The sequence below is a fragment of the Dendrobium catenatum genome, unplaced genomic scaffold (assembly GCF_001605985.2).
Source record: "Dendrobium catenatum unplaced genomic scaffold, ASM160598v2 fragScaff_scaffold_338, whole genome shotgun sequence".
NCBI classification, from domain to species: domain Eukaryota; kingdom Viridiplantae; phylum Streptophyta; class Magnoliopsida; order Asparagales; family Orchidaceae; genus Dendrobium; species Dendrobium catenatum.
The window spans coordinates 130,434-146,183 of NW_021318800.1; the positions used below are offsets into that span (position 1 = coordinate 130,434).

The 15,750-nt window shown below is 38.8% G+C and overlaps 2 protein-coding genes across 2 annotated transcripts in view; both read right to left on the reverse strand.

Moving 5' to 3' along the window:
• The window catches only part of LOC110100719 (membrane-associated progesterone-binding protein 4), a 23,144-nt gene extending 15,109 nt beyond the window's left edge, over positions 1-8,035 (reverse strand). Inside the window, exons 1-4 of the mRNA XM_020828358.2 lie at positions 7,821-8,035; positions 7,585-7,661; positions 7,433-7,504; positions 6,852-6,889 (exon numbers count right to left, since the gene is read on the reverse strand). Coding sequence (XP_020684017.1) covers positions 6,852-6,889; positions 7,433-7,504; positions 7,585-7,661; positions 7,821-7,943 — 310 coding nt within the window. The 5' untranslated portion in view covers positions 7,944-8,035. The remainder of the gene's footprint in view (positions 1-6,851; positions 6,890-7,432; positions 7,505-7,584; positions 7,662-7,820) is intronic.
• Positions 8,036-12,132: 4,097 nt separating this feature from the next.
• Positions 12,133-15,750, reverse strand: part of LOC110100712 — a 50,253-nt gene continuing 46,635 nt past the window's right edge. Inside the window, exons 20-21 of the mRNA XM_020828347.2 lie at positions 13,527-13,664; positions 12,133-12,990 (exon numbers count right to left, since the gene is read on the reverse strand). Coding sequence (XP_020684006.1) covers positions 12,358-12,990; positions 13,527-13,664 — 771 coding nt within the window. The 3' untranslated portion in view covers positions 12,133-12,357. The remainder of the gene's footprint in view (positions 12,991-13,526; positions 13,665-15,750) is intronic.

Sequence of the window (15,750 nt, forward strand, 5' to 3'; positions counted from 1 at the left end):
GGCCTTCCCACCACGACCAATAAAGGCGTGCATGGTAGGTGTCCTCTTTCGAGGACACCTCGGCCGTGATTTTTCTCCCCACCATGTGCAACAAAGGCGTGCATAGGGTCTTTGACGGTACCTGTTACAAGAAAAGAGCAATTTGTTTTTCCCCCGCCCGGGGGTACTTATAAATTATTCCGGCCGCGCAAAGAAAAGGGTACACCAGGATCGCCTGGCCTCGCCATGTGTGTTGAACCGGTTTCCCTCCTACCACGCTCACCAAAGCCGTGCTTAGGTGGTTTGCCGGCTCGGTGCACACATCGAAGCAGGAGGGCGAGAGTCGCTCGCTTACCTTGTCGTAGGTGTCGCGCCAGTTGCCCTTCCCACCACGCTCAATAAAGGAGCGCATAGGTGGAACACAGACTTGACACACATGTCCTCCTACCACGCTCACTAAAGGCATGCTTAGGTGGTCCGCCGGCTCGACACGCATGTCGAAGTAAGAGAGCGAGAGGGGAGGCGACTGTCCGCCTCGTCGTAGGTGTCGGACCGGATTCCCTCCTACCACGCTCGACACACATGTCGAGGTAAGAGAGCGAGAAGGGAGGCGACTGTCCACCTTATCGTCGGCATCGAATCAGATTTCCTCCTACCACGCTCAACAGAGGCATGCTTAGGTGGTCTACCAGCTCGTCATACACGCCGAGGACGGAAGCCTAAGTTTAGAAATTATACCTTGAAGACCGGTGGGGAGGAGTCGATGAAGGCTCGAGGATCGAGGCGAGAGAAGGGCAAGAATTTCTTTCTTTTTAATTATAATTAATATTAATTAATTATAATTAGTTAACTAATTAATTATAATCATCTCTAATTAATTATATTTATTAATTATTAATTAAAATTAATTAGAATAATTAATTATGATTATTTATATTTAATTAACATAATTAATTATGATTTTTGATTAATCATAACTAACTCTCTCTCTCTCTCTCTCTCTCTCTCTCTCTCTCTCTCTCTCTATCTCTCTCTCTCTCGGCTTGGAGGAGATCATGGGATGTTGGCGTCGACTTCGGAATTGAGAGGGAGAGTCGTGTGTGGAGTCGCGTGGGAAGAACAGAGGTATCGGGAGAGAGCAGGTAGCGAATCGTTCCCTGAAGGCTTCGTTCATTCGGCTTTTAAAGGCGTCGAAGAGCGACGATCGAGGCTAGTTTTGCGGGATTTAAGCAGAAATTGCGCGAGGAGACGCGAATCATCTCTGCCAGCGCCGAATAGCTGACATTTCAGCGGGTTTTGAGCGGGATTTCTGGATCCAACGGAGCAAAGGTATGTACACGGAATTTTCAGTTTGCTTTCTCCTCTCTTCTTTTCCTTTGGGTATATCATGAGGGTCAACACGTGCGATCTCACGATTGGCGAGCTCCCGTCCCTGCTTCGGATCAAAATGTCATAACTTCCGTTCGCACAGGAAAGGGAAGTCGTCGAGTGAGCGAGCTCGAGCAAACACGAGAGAGGGAGAGACTTAGAGAATTTGGGATCAGAGAGCGGAAATCAGCCCGTCGAATCCCTTCCTTCGGCCCTTTTAACGTCCTGAGGAGGAGATCGTGCGACGTGGAGGATGCGGCGTCGACGTGAGAGCGGAGTGCGACGGGCGACGTGGGAGAGGCAGAGAGAAGGTATGGGATTTTTTTATTTTCTTTCTTTTTTTTTTTTTTTTTTTAGAAAGGTCAACACTGATCATTTAAGATTTTTTGGTAATTTGTTAAATTAGGAAGACCTTCAACCAACAAGCCTTGCCATCCTTCTCCAGCATAAAGAGCACAGACCTTTGCATATGACTTTGCAGCAAGATCATAATTTCCATGCTTCACGCAAAGAGCACCAATCTCTTCATAAAGGACTACTCCATGCCTTTTCCACCATGATTGGTGGTAATTGTCTGCAGCACCTTTCGTTAGCTCCATGTACTTCTTCTCAAAATCTAAACCATCAGTATGACCCTAGCGACCATCAAATAACTAGGCCGCCTTACCCACAGAAAGAAAAGCTCTTCCAACAGGTTCATTTGCTGTATCAAGGTTAAGATGGTAAAGTATGTAAGCTAAAGGACTCCTTGAATTTGAAACACCATATTTAATGCCTTGAAAGAAGTAACTCTTAGCAAATCCGTACCCGCCAACAAAAAACCGCAAGGCTGGTTGCTATTGCTCCAAGTTTAGTCGTGCTACTTCATTAGTTTTTTGGATTGAACCCAATATCTCTTTCAGAAGATTAGGCAACCATGCAAATAACCACAAGACACAAAGATACTTAAGAATTCCACATAAAACCTTTTTAAGAGCTGTTAGTAGGATTCATCCACCACCATAACCTCCCTCATCTTCAAGCCCAAAAAAAACATTATTCAGTTCCCCTCTAACATGCACAGGAACACCAGTGGATTGAGCCATTCGCATGGGAACCCCAGATACACCTAAAGACATCCCAAATTTTGCTAAAAGGCTATTGTTGCGACAGGTCTTAGCATTCTAACACCAGTAACAGGACTAGAACGATTGCCATTAGCAGACAGAGACGGAGCTGAACTTGGCAAAGTATTGCTTTAACTCAGATGCCCTCCAAAATGTGTAATCGCAGGAAAATTGGGCTCCAAAGCATTCAAGCCTCGAGTAACATGCTCCATAATGAAAGGCCTAAACAATGGGCAGGGTAACGAACCCCCTGCTGCAGGCCCTCCCTTTGGTGGCATTGTTGCTTGCAAGCGAGCATGGCCTCCAGCAAAGCAGTGCATAGCAACAGTAAACCTCTTATGATAAATGATACGAATCCAATCTAGGCCTCATAAGACCATAGAGACATTAATAGGTAGCAAAGAGCTGGGAACAATTCTTGAAACACATCTTCCAACAGCAGACAGTTGTTGCATTGTGAATATTGTGACTGCTAAGAGGAGTTGCCACGAAAGTTCCTGTTGAAGCTGCGGGAGATACCAACATCACAAAATTGGGTATAGATGAATTAGGGAGAAATCTCTGTGATGGCAAATAACTTCCTTGCTTTGAAATGGGAGAGGGATCAGTAGATACAGGACTAGAGATCCTAGCAGGAGGTATAGCAGCAGCCAGAGCCAACAAGGGTCCTATAGTTAACTTGATGCAATCCAAGAACAATGCAACATCACCTCTATTGATGACATTCTCCAAGAACTTGTCCCCAATCATTTGCGCCTTCAACCTTTTCATCCTATGATTATCACTGCCCCAATAGCTTCTTCCTCCTCCAGTATTGTGGTTGTCGTGATCCCTCCATGATTTCCCCGTGCATTGAGGTTAGAATCCCACCTTTCTTCCATCCATTTCACATGACCTGATCCCCATGGCTCGGCTCGACCCCCTCCATCTTCGATCGCCCACTCCCCTTACCCAAAATGCCTCTAATAGTGGTTGGTCACCCTACCACCCCACCACAAAATTCTCTCCTAGCTATCCCCCTATCCAGAAACCATGATCCACCCCTTATCAAAGCCCTAGTAGGTGGATCTTGATGAAAATAACTCTCTTTATCGAACTCTTCCCATATGATCTCTTTCCTTTTAGATTCGAACAAGGGAATCTCAATACAATATTTATTAGGGTTAGCAATTAGAACAGTCGGTGGGGTTTTGAATCACATCTCCATGAGCTTTCTCATCATCTGCTCCAGAATTTCCTTTCCCTTTTGTTCAACCCGAGGAATCGTCAATGAAGCCATCGACTACATCTCGATCATCTTCTAATTTGTATTATCACTTCAATAAGGGAACAAGATACAAATGATATATAATTATAGAGGTAATTTAGCTCTCCCAAACAACCTAGACGACGCTAGGAATCCCTCAAAGAAAACAACTATAGCAAAATATAAAACTTCACAATAAGATACCCTAAACCATAGACAAACCCCCTGATGTAGAACGAGCAGCAAGATTTGATGTACCGGAGCTTCTAGTCAGCAAGTGACGCCTTTCCTGAGGACTAGACAACAAGGATCTTGGCTGGAATTTTCTGGCCAGCAAGGGAAAAGCCATCTAGTAAGCAGGACAGCGAGTATTGGCGCTGAAATTTGAGGTCAGCAGAGAGAAATCTGCCTACAGGAATTATGGACAGCAAGGAGAAGCCACGAGACATTCAGGACAACACTTAATCTCCTTCGGGACATCAAAGGATTGGTTTTTGTATGCAGGACAACAAGCTTGCAATGTGAAAACCTGCAGGAATTGGTGTTGGGAGGGATGAAATAAGGGCTTGGTCAACTAGTTTAAGGGAAAGGAGATGGGGAAGTCGCCGGCAATAGGGAGGAGGGGAAAAAGGAATTTAATTCCAGTAAATTTGAATTTGAATAGGGAGGAAAACATATTCATAAGTCTGAAAATAATCTCAGCCTTAAGGGAACAAATTAATTGGGCTCTGATTGATTGATTTGAGGATCATTAATGGGCATAGGAATTAATGGGGAAGATTTGAATTGGGGAGAGAGGGTGTCTAGGTTCATTGAATGTGGAGAATTGAAGTAAATCTGAATTTATTTCAGATTGTGATAGATTGAATTGGTTTCCTAAGATGGAGTGAGTTATTTAGGGAAATAATTTGAAATTCAAAATGATTTGAATTTGAATTCAAAATTTTCCTAAATAAATAACACTATTTAGGAAAGTAATAAAATTAGGGTGTGGGGAATTGAATCAAATCTGAATTTATTTCAGATTGGAATAGATTGAAGTGGTTTCCTAAGATGGAATGAGTTATTTAGCGAAATAATTTGAAATTCAAAATGATTTGAATTTAAATTCAAAATCTTCCTAAATAAGTAACACTATTTTAGGAAAGTAGTAAAATTTGGGTGTGGGGAAGCGACTATGCTTGGTGGGAGCCGACGGTCTAAGGTGGAGGGGATCAATTTGGATTTTGGGTGGAGTAGGGGGAAGAGGCCGGCGGGTTTGTGTGTAGGAGGGGATGAAACCGAGGAATTGGAGAGAAGATCGACGTAGCGATTAGGAAAATCAAGAAGAAACAAAAACAAAGAAAAAAACGTGAGCTCGGACGTTTCCTACGATTGACGGGTGATACGTTGCCCTTCGCTAAGGGGCTTCAAGCCACGAGCCGGACATCATGCGGCAGGTGAAAACTACGATTCCCTCCCATAAGGATCTCACCAAAGTTCTCCCTAAAGAACAAGAGTGTAGTAAAATTTTTCTTAATAATCCATCATATCATTACACTAGCAAGGGCCTCCTCAAAAATAAAAGAAACTAAAATAAAACGATCATGCCCCTAGAGCTTACATAAGATTAGACCCTTAAGTAAGGGTAAAAATGAAAAATGCATAATTAAAATAAAAAAAAAAATTTTAAGATAACATAGGATGATCACGACCATCGATCTTCAGCTCCTCCTTGGATAGGCATGGACGGCTGGATGTCCGCATCACTCCTTAAATAGCCCTAGAACACTATAACAAAAATAGAACATTCCTAATCAGCATAAACATATATTAGGAAACCATCCTAAATAATTATGATCTTCCTAAATAATATAAACATGATTTAGAAAACCTTTCAAATTAAAACCTCCATAATTCAAAGTTAATTACTTAGGATTTAAATTCTAATAAAATAAAGAATTTAATATTTATAAAAATTAAGAAATTATTTCAAATGAAATCTATCTACTGTAATTTAAAATAAAATCTATCCACCCCATGCAACTGTATTTCAAGTGTGATAAATTTAAAAGTAATCTCAACTCATAAAGAGTAAATATCTTGCCACGTGTATTGCTAAAATTTATTCTCAAATAACCTTGAGCCAGTAGGAATGTGACGTGTCCACTAACTGGCGGTTTTGCCACCAAATCACATCACATATAAATGATTATGATTGAGACCCTCTGATCAAGCAGTTTGCGGTCGAAAGGCACAATTAAATTATGATTACAACCAGAGCACGCATTTTTATAATGGCTAAAAAAACTTCAGTAATAAATCATAGGATATACTTAATAGGGCACAAAAACCTTTGTTAGCTAGGGTCAACTCAAATTTACCCCTTTAGAAAAATACCCACCCCTGATCTACAACGTACCTTTGGATAAATAACCCATTGTTGTCGAAAAGATCCTTCGATCAGGTTGGATTGACTATGTCCTCTGACTACGTGGACTAAGAACGGTGATAATCCAAGATATGAGATTTTGATTGGGTTCTTCATCATTCCCCCACAATTCTCTTTAAGTACAAGATGGTCAATTTCAAATCATAAACGTCAAATATGATACTACTAAATACTAGGTATTTAATGTCTATCGAATAACTAGCCTAAATATAAAAATTTCTCCCACAACCGAGAATGATAATTAACCATAAGAGTTTGCGTCAATGAGAAATAAGAACTCATATATTAAGGTCCTCATAAAATGAGGTCAAAATATCTAGATAATGTCATATCTTAAATTGATATACTTTCTTAGAATTTGACTTGGATCAACTTCCTAACGTAGAGAGGTCGGACATGAATTTTTGCAACCCAAGATATGTAAAGAAGAGGAGGAGCCTCCAAGAAGACAAGGCCACTATAGAACAAGTAATAATGATAGAAGCGACCGAATGGGGGATTCAATCAAAATTTTAGGGGCAACTAATGCCAATTAAAAATAGCAAATTAGTAAATAATTAAGAAATATGTACTAAAAAATATATCAAACAGAGCAATTGAATAATCTTAAATTTTTTTCGAAACCTCTCAACAAATATTTGTAAAGCAATACAAAAGAGAAGATATCATGTATGTTAATACTAACAATAATAATATCCGCAAAAAACACTAAAGAGCTTACCTGTAAAATTCCCAGAAGCAAACGCACGTGATGCATCTCTGAAGCCAAAGCAAACACAACAAAATTTCAACATTGAGCAAAAAGATACAAAAATGTAATTACGAATGCTAAGAAGAAGCATCATCATGGTCATAACTCTAACTACATAAAAGCGTTACATTAAATAATTTAGCTGTTTCAACTAAAACAAATACCTAGGAAAATTTCAATTACCAAAAGATAGAGAAATCGAAAAAATGAATATACAATTATAATAACATTAAGATCATCAGAAGTTTATCATGCTTCACAATGTAGATCCATGCAGATCACTCAAGCATTTTTAACATGCGGTTGCTTTTTTCCCCCATAATGTTGACAATTTCATATAGCAATTCGTGAGAGACTACAAGCATATTTTAATAATAAGAACAAGAACAATGTTCTCTTTCCAACTGTTCATCCTACTTCAAGAGTTGCAAACTTGCAAACCCAAGAAAGGATAAATAATATAGACATCCTTGATAGTCATAACTCATAACCAAAAGTAAAATCAATCTCAGCGTATTCATTTTACGTTGATTGTTACATAAGAAACCAACCTTCCTGCAAAGTGATGGTAGCCACCTCCTGGCCCGTAATGCGACTTCCCTCTTGTCACATCAAACACAGAACTGCATTCCTAAGCAGACCCATCATTCTCAGAAATGAAAAAAAAAAAAAAGTTCGAGTAAGAAGAAGAGATCATAATTACCCAAGAATTCCTAATAATATCGGCAGTTTCTCATCAGTTCCATTGAAAGGAGCTAGTTCTTCCACCGTCCACAATCTCTGATCACCACAAAAGAAAATTAATTCAAGAAAATAAAAGTGCTTTTCCAAATTTCTAGTTCTTCAGAATCAAAGAAATAAACTTTTACCACAATCAATTCTATTATATACCGAGGCTTATGAAGCAAATCGAAAACCCCAGCGAGGGTTGGGGATTACCGGTTTGTCAGGCCTCAGGATAGAAGAGAAACGGAAAAGAAGAGCAGCAGCCACGGAAACAACAATGGCTAAACCGATGAACGAGGAAAATAGCCTTCTTTGCAACTCCATTCTTCGGTGCATCTCCTCCTCTCTTTCACCCGCGAGTTGAGATTGCTCGTAGTAGGAAGCCTTTTAAGATTCTTCGCGTCTTTGCTTTTCTCCCTCTCTCTTTTTTTTTCTCCTTTAAAGCCTGGAGCAATTGCATATTTGCATAAATGACCTTAATCTCTATCTAATTACTTATGTTACTGATTTGAAAAAAAAAATTACATGCATAACATTTTATACATTTATATAACTAATATTTTAAATTTTAATATTATATATATACCAACTCATATTATTTTAATATCAAATATGACACTCATATTTCATTCCCACCATCCATATATTTCATTCATACCACTAATATTTGATATGAAAATGAACTATGAGTGATATATATGTAATATTAATGTTTTTAGGCGTTAGATATGTAAATAGAATAGTATATAATAATATGCATGTAAAACCCAAAGAAGAGTAAGTCGCCAACTAATGAGTAGGATCTAGCTCAGCTAAATAAATGGCTCTTGAGTTGAACTGGATGAGCTAATGAGAAAAGTTTGAGTAACTCGACTTGTAAGCTCATGAGCCGGCTCGTTTACAAATATTAATATAAAATATACATAAAATATATCATTCAAAATTTTAAATACAAAATGCAAAAAAAATTTAAAAATCATATTCTAATTTATTATATTAAAAAATTATTTATTATTTTTTTTATAATATCTTTCTATTACCATTTTATTAATTTTTTAAATCATAACTATTTTCTCTCTTTCACAATAAAAGAGCTAGCTCGAACTTGTAGAATAAAACTTAAGCACGAGCTTAAACTTAATTAATTAATCAAGCTCAAGCTCAAGTTAGGAGTGACTTGAACTCGGCTCTACTCATTTACACCTCTAGACTAGATGATCATTAATTAATTTATTTTTTTTAAATTAGCTAGTTATTTTGAGATATTTTAAATATATATTTATCATTTTTATATTTAGTTTGATAAAAAAAATATATTAAGAGAGTAAAAATCAATCGAAGTTTGATTACGTAGATTGAGCTCAGCTCCAAAGTAATAATAAAATTTAATTCGGGTGAAGATAAAATTGAATGACTCGAAATTAAAATTGAGTAAAAAAAAAATCAGTATGAGATCACATAGTGAATAGAGTTAGTTCGAATTTGTATGCCCAATTACATTTCTCGAGTCCTCTATCGTTAATGCTTGCCCCATTACTCTGTTATGCATTTTACTTGGAAAAAAATATACAATTTTGAGTAATGCTATAATCCCCAAAGAAACTCCTAAGAGATTTGCTTCGTTTGGGACCGTTTTTTGTTGTTTCTGAATGTAGCTAAAAAACTGCTTTAAGAATCAATAAAAAAACCATCTCAAACTAACAAAACTTCTGCTTTTTTAAGTAGTTTTATAATATAAAAAAAATGTAAACTCAAACTTCCTCAGGAACAAGATTTGAATTGAAAGTCTCAGCTCCAGGAATTAAATGTGATTGCAAGTTCAATCTATTTTAGGTGTTAGGTGTTGGAGAAGTTAGCCTAGGAAGACGACGGTGCTATCGATTCCTGAAGTTTTTATACTAAAAAATTATTTTAAAAAGTAATAACTTCATTTGGGAATAACTTTCTTACTGCTTTCTAAAACAACTTTTTAGTATGAAATTTTTTTGAACTAGAAAATTTTTTAGTAGAAAGTTGCTTTTGTTTCAATCTAAGTGAGTAAAGGCGACAAAAGTGATGATTGATGAGCGCAGTCATCAGCAAGTGTGACGCTTCACTTGAGTGCTCAAATGGACTCCGATCGCCGAACGGATCGCGTCAATACAATCAGAGTATCTAATTTACCGAAGAGAGGACCACCCACAGTCAAATTGAGTGAAGACAGTCAAAATCGAAAGTTTACAAACATGAAGATGTGCGACATTGCCCAAACAACATCAGTTCGTGGGTCCTCAACATTGCGTTCAAAAGGTCGAAAATACCTAAGAACAACTGTATTATTGCTTGGGTTCTTTACACGAGCGTACATGCAAAAATGGAGTGGATTTCAAGGCAACAACAATACTAATTTCGAGATGAATACTCACAAATAAAGGATTACGAGAAATGAGAGAGCCTGTGAGAATCAATGCATGATATATATATATATATATAACGCTCAGTATTTCCCACATACACATCCCACTTCTCTTCATTCACTGAAACGAGCCCATATGCACTTACAGGCTAACAGGAAAATTTTGCAATTTTTTTTGAGCAGTTACTCTTGCAACGGATGCACGCCTTTTTTGGCATGGTGGAGTAGAAGATCATGATCATGGTATTGACCGACACCGACCATGTACATTATTCTTGACGTGGTGGGCAGGCTTAGACTCCAAAAAATTATTCTAAGCAGTGGAGACGTCGGGAGGTTGCCGAAATTCAGATTGACTGAGAACAGGACTTAAAGCAAATTATAGCGAACCGAACTTGCAATCAAAATCACAGGAAACCGAACCTAATGCTTGAAATAAACTGTAATATGCAAAATAATAAAGATTAAATACAAATATGTGAGCAAGGATAATTGGTAAACAATGAAATTGCAGGGGATACAACTACCTAGTTGCAAGCAATAATGCGAAACACTTAATGGATGCCATAACTTACAAATGAACAACATGAAATTTGTAATGTTCATATCAGTCCACTTAACAATCAATGACATTCAGTTGCAAATAAGTTTCACAACTTCCCTTTAAACATAGAAGTGCACACAACATACTATCTACAAACAAGGTTAAGAAATCTGCAATGACTGCAAGCACCTACGAGCAACACTAGAATATTTGAGCGCACACAACAGCCTTGCTATACGAACCAACAAGTGATTTGTAGCAACACTTGCAAGAAACAACAGATGACTCATCATGTATATAATAGCTAGCATACAAGTTAAAATGACAAACTCGTGGTGAACATGACTTGTCCACAAGTAGAGAGCGTAAACTTGAAATGCACATAACAGTCCTACCTACAAACAATGTTAGAAGATTTGCATTGAATATAGTTCACCTACATATGATAACCAATAGCTTTTGAATGATTACTGCCTGCCCTAAGCAATATTAATAGAGTTTGGTATGGCATGACAACTTGCTTGCAAGAAGTAACGAGTGACCCGTAGTGCAACACTAAAGCTCACTAGCAAGCAGAAGCAAGAAATTCGTAGTGCCAAGTCACATACTAAACAAAACCGCTTGCATGCAAATGACAATGATAGATTTGTGGAGAACAATGCAGCTTAATTTCAAGTAAGGGCACCTACTTGTATTGTCTATTAAATAGATATCTCCTATGAGCTAGCTTGAATGATATGATCACATAGAGGAGGCAAAGTAAACTAGACAATATTTCTTTTATACATAAATGCTTTCATGCTATCAAATCCGCAACATTCCTATAAGCGGACAGAAGGCGTTATAACGCCCTTAAATGGAATTGCGGTCATTTTTCAACAATGATCATTCGTGCAACTGACCATATTTAAATATTTCAAGAATACCCCTCATGCATTAAAATGCATGCTAATGTGTTTAGAATATACATATGCACTTTGCAGATGCTTCGAAAAGCATGCAAGTGTACAATACAAATACATCATAAATGCATACAGTATGTTATGAGTGGATATGTTAAGGGCATTCTCACCTAACATATAAATGCACCAAGTGCTTGTACATTGTTACATACAAAACACATTATGTAAGCATACCATTTAATATGCAAAATATGTGACGTTGTGACAGCGTGTTACATTAACATGTAATCAAATTGTGCATATGCTCATCGCAACATGTAAATGAATTATCCAGGCACACTATCCAACATGCAAAATGCATTAGGCAAGCATACCATCCAACATGTAAAATGCGTCATATAAGCACACTATATAACATATAAAATACACAATGTCATAGTAGTGTCTTATGCCAACATGCAATTGCACATCCAATTCAGTAGGAGATGCCCTAAAGCAGACCTACCGCTCCATAATTATAAATAAACCCAGCCGATGGCATTGTACAGAAGATTTGGATTCCATTATTTACATTTTTTGGATTTTTTGTTTCGCATAAACGTAAAACATGCTGTCTGCCCAAAACAGTTCTGCGCCTCAAGTCACTGCCTCGTACCAAATTTAACGCAAATCAAACCAAGAATCTGCACCCCTTGAGAAGCCCAATAAGTAGAAAACAACAAATATAGTTTCCTACAAAATATTACAAGGCAGTTGCATTGAAGACTCTCAGAAAAGTATTCCTCTCTCCCATAAATTGAATGCAACCGCATTCAAGAATAAGAATTTACAGCACAAACGTAGAAAAACAAAAAAAAAGTAGAATGGACGTCATAAAAAAACTAGGATCGTATACATACACAAGGTTCTCTATAATGCAGCTGGCTCAGTGGATGATGGAAACGACACGGGAGCTTCTGCTGTTGGTTGTGGAGTATCTATACCTGCTTTAAGAGTATGTGAAGTCTCTGTAACATCTTTGAGGGTCTGAGGAACCTCTGTGCCTGCTGGAGTCACTGAAGAATCTGCCTGTTTAGGAATCTGCGAGCCCTCTCTCAGTTCTGTCGGAGTCTCTGGTATTTCATGAGGTGGTGCCTCTGTACCATCCTTCGGAGCAGCTGAACTGCTTGGAGTGTCAGAAGTTGACACTGAGTTGGATTGCTGTTCTCCGGGCGCTACAGATGGAGTTGGAGTTGTTGTTGATGGTGCTTCGAGCAACAATGGCTTAGTTGGCTGAGACTGGTTCAGGCTTAGTGGAGGGGGGCCAGAGCCAGGTTTTTTAATAGTAAGGGGAGGAGCTGATAAGGATGCCATGCCTGGAGGAAGGATTTCAATGGGAGGCTTCTTTGGGGCTTCTCCTAGAGTAGTCAGCTTAGGGTCTTCCAGAGAAGCCAAGAATGCAGCAGCTGCATCGGTTTTGACGGTGCGTTTGTGTTCAAGTTCCTTCTGCAGCATTTCATTCCATGACTGGACTAGGCTCCTCAGTGTCGGACGACCGTGGGCCTGGGCAGAAAAGGGAGCGATGAGCTAAATTTTTGGAGAATTGCTGATTAGACTAAACAAATGAAGGATCAGAGAGAGTTTTCAATCTTAGGCTTCATTTGGGACAGCTTTTTTACTGCTTCTAGAAAGTCGCTTTAAGAAGCAGGAAGAAAGCTGTCCCAAACGAAGCCTTAATAAAATACTGAATGCTAAACATATGAGATCAATTTACGTACTAAAGTTACATAAAAAAATCAATATCACAAGAATTACAGGAACCCAAGGATTGTGAGCTAGATTAAGACGTTCTACATCACAGATTCAGTGAAGACATTCTAACTGAAAACAATGGCCTTCATCATCATCGTCATTAGCCTTATCCATTATCCCAACTATAAAAAAACACTTCTCTGAAGTAATTAACTACCCCATTAAACTCAAAACTACCTTGTATTAGATGCAAAAATCTCAACCAAGATTAGTTTTATGGGTTCATAGTAATATATCAGTATTGATAAAAGAAAATGTTAGGGATATTGAGGTATACTTCTACTTACATGTGCATGAAGGACTGCCTCTGCAAGCATACCGGTGTCCTGCCATGCCTTCTCCATGAGTGCATTATCTCCTAAAACTGCAGCAGCAAATGCTGCTTCACGCCCATGGCCAGCTGTAATCAGATTATTCACCAATCCCTGTAGGAAATATGGCACGGTCAGGCATAAAACCCCTATTTAATCGAGAAATCAATCTAAGAAGTGTCAACAGTATGATTATTTACTCAAAAGAAGGTGAAACATTAGACAATAAACAATTGATAAATATATCAATGAGAGAGAGAGAGAGAGAGAGAGAGAGAATCAATTGGCATTGGTTTGCATGGTAAACTGCACAAAGCAACCAACCTATTATCTATAATCAGTAACTTTCATTAGCAGCCTAGGGCAAATTAAAGAATCATCCATCTAGCACTGGAGTCGTGCTGTATTTTCGTAAGGTAGAGGTTTAAGAGTAATTGATATGGACATCAGCAAGAGATTCCAAAATGTTTATCGCCGGAAGCATCGTAGATTGATGGCTACGATTAGGAGTCTTTATTTTTGATATATGTTATGTATTAGTTATTTTATTTGAGTTCTACCGTTTACCATTCTTTATTATGTGTTGTGAGTTGTTACCCTGAGGGCATTTCTGTCTTTTATCTTTCTAGTTGTTTGGAAGGCCTATATATAAGGTCTTAATCTTTGTATGAGGATTATTGATGAATGAAATAAAATTTTTGTTTTCACTCTAGAGTTTGTGAGTTCTTGAGTGGTGAAGTCCCAAGGTGTGGGCAAAGAAATGCCCACCAGTCGTCGGTCGAGTCCGGAGCTCGTGGTCCTCCTCCTCCTCTTGCTTCACCGCCGGCCTCCCCAATTTCCCTCACCCGACGGCCACCCTTTCCCCTTCCTTTACCACAACTGCCGAACAACCTTTCCCCTACCGGCCCCTTCCCACCTCCCATTAGACCGCCGGCCTCCCCTCCATTCTTCCTCCCACCGGCCAAATTCCCCTTTTCCAATCCCACCGCCGGCCAGCCCTTTCTTCGCCTCTTAATGTTGATTTTAATCACCATTAAGAACCACCTAATTTAGCCTACATAACTTTGGAAAGATTTCATCCAATTTGAAATTAAAAAACTTTCCTAAATTAGCCAAGTTAAATTAGTAAAGTTTTTCAATTCAAATCTAATTTAAAATTAAATTAGATTGGAAAACATTATCCTTTTCCTAAATTAGATTAATGCATTAAGAAGCATTAATTTCCCTCCCCATCTCCCTCTTTCTCTAAGCATGTTGCCGGCCCCCTTTATGAACCCTTTCCTATTTCTTTTCTCTCTCCACATTAACATTCCCTAAGTTTAGATTTGAAATTCAAATTCTAATTCATAATTCCCTGTGGGCTCCGAAAATTCGGCCGGTTTCCTATAGGCGCAAGCCCCTATAGTTAATTACTTAATTACCCCTCCCGATCACGAGAGAGAACTTTCGATTAAGGCTAGTCGTCAATCAGATACGTATATAATACGTGTTATCTGGCATATAGTAGCAGCAATGGATTTGAGATTGGAAAGATTGGATATTGGTAGAATTTGGATTTGAAAATTGGGTTTGGATTTGGGAAATGTTTGGAAAGTTTGATATTTAAAATAGAAATTTCACCATCGTGTACTTAAAGCAGATGGTGGGGGAATGGATGATAGACCCGATCAAGATCCCATGGTTCCGTCGTCCCGGGCCATCGTGATCCCTGGTCTACTTAGTCAGAGGAGGTAGTCGACCCAACCTGACAGAAGGATCCTTGTCGGCAGCCATGGGTTGCTTCGTCCAAGGGGACCTTGTAGACCGAGGTTGAATGTTTGTCTAAGGGGACAAATTTGAATCCACCTTAGCTTACAGAGGGCTTTGTGCCCTATCGATCATATCCTATTGATTCATATCTCAAGGATTTAACGCCATTAAGGAGCGTATTGGCTCTGGCCATAACCGCTATCTGTGGTGCCATTTGGCGGCAAAACCACTCGGTTCAGAGGGCCCCGGGTCATAACCGTTTACCTGCAGTGCCATTTGGCGGCGAAACTGCCGGTTAGAGGACACGTACCACGTCCTTACTGGCAAAAGATTGTTTGAGAATGGATCCTAGTGATATTTTTGACTAGACACTTGGCTCTTTGTGAGCTAGAGTTTATTCGAATTTATCCACCTCGACAAACTGTTGCAGAGGGTGGATGGATTTTGCTTT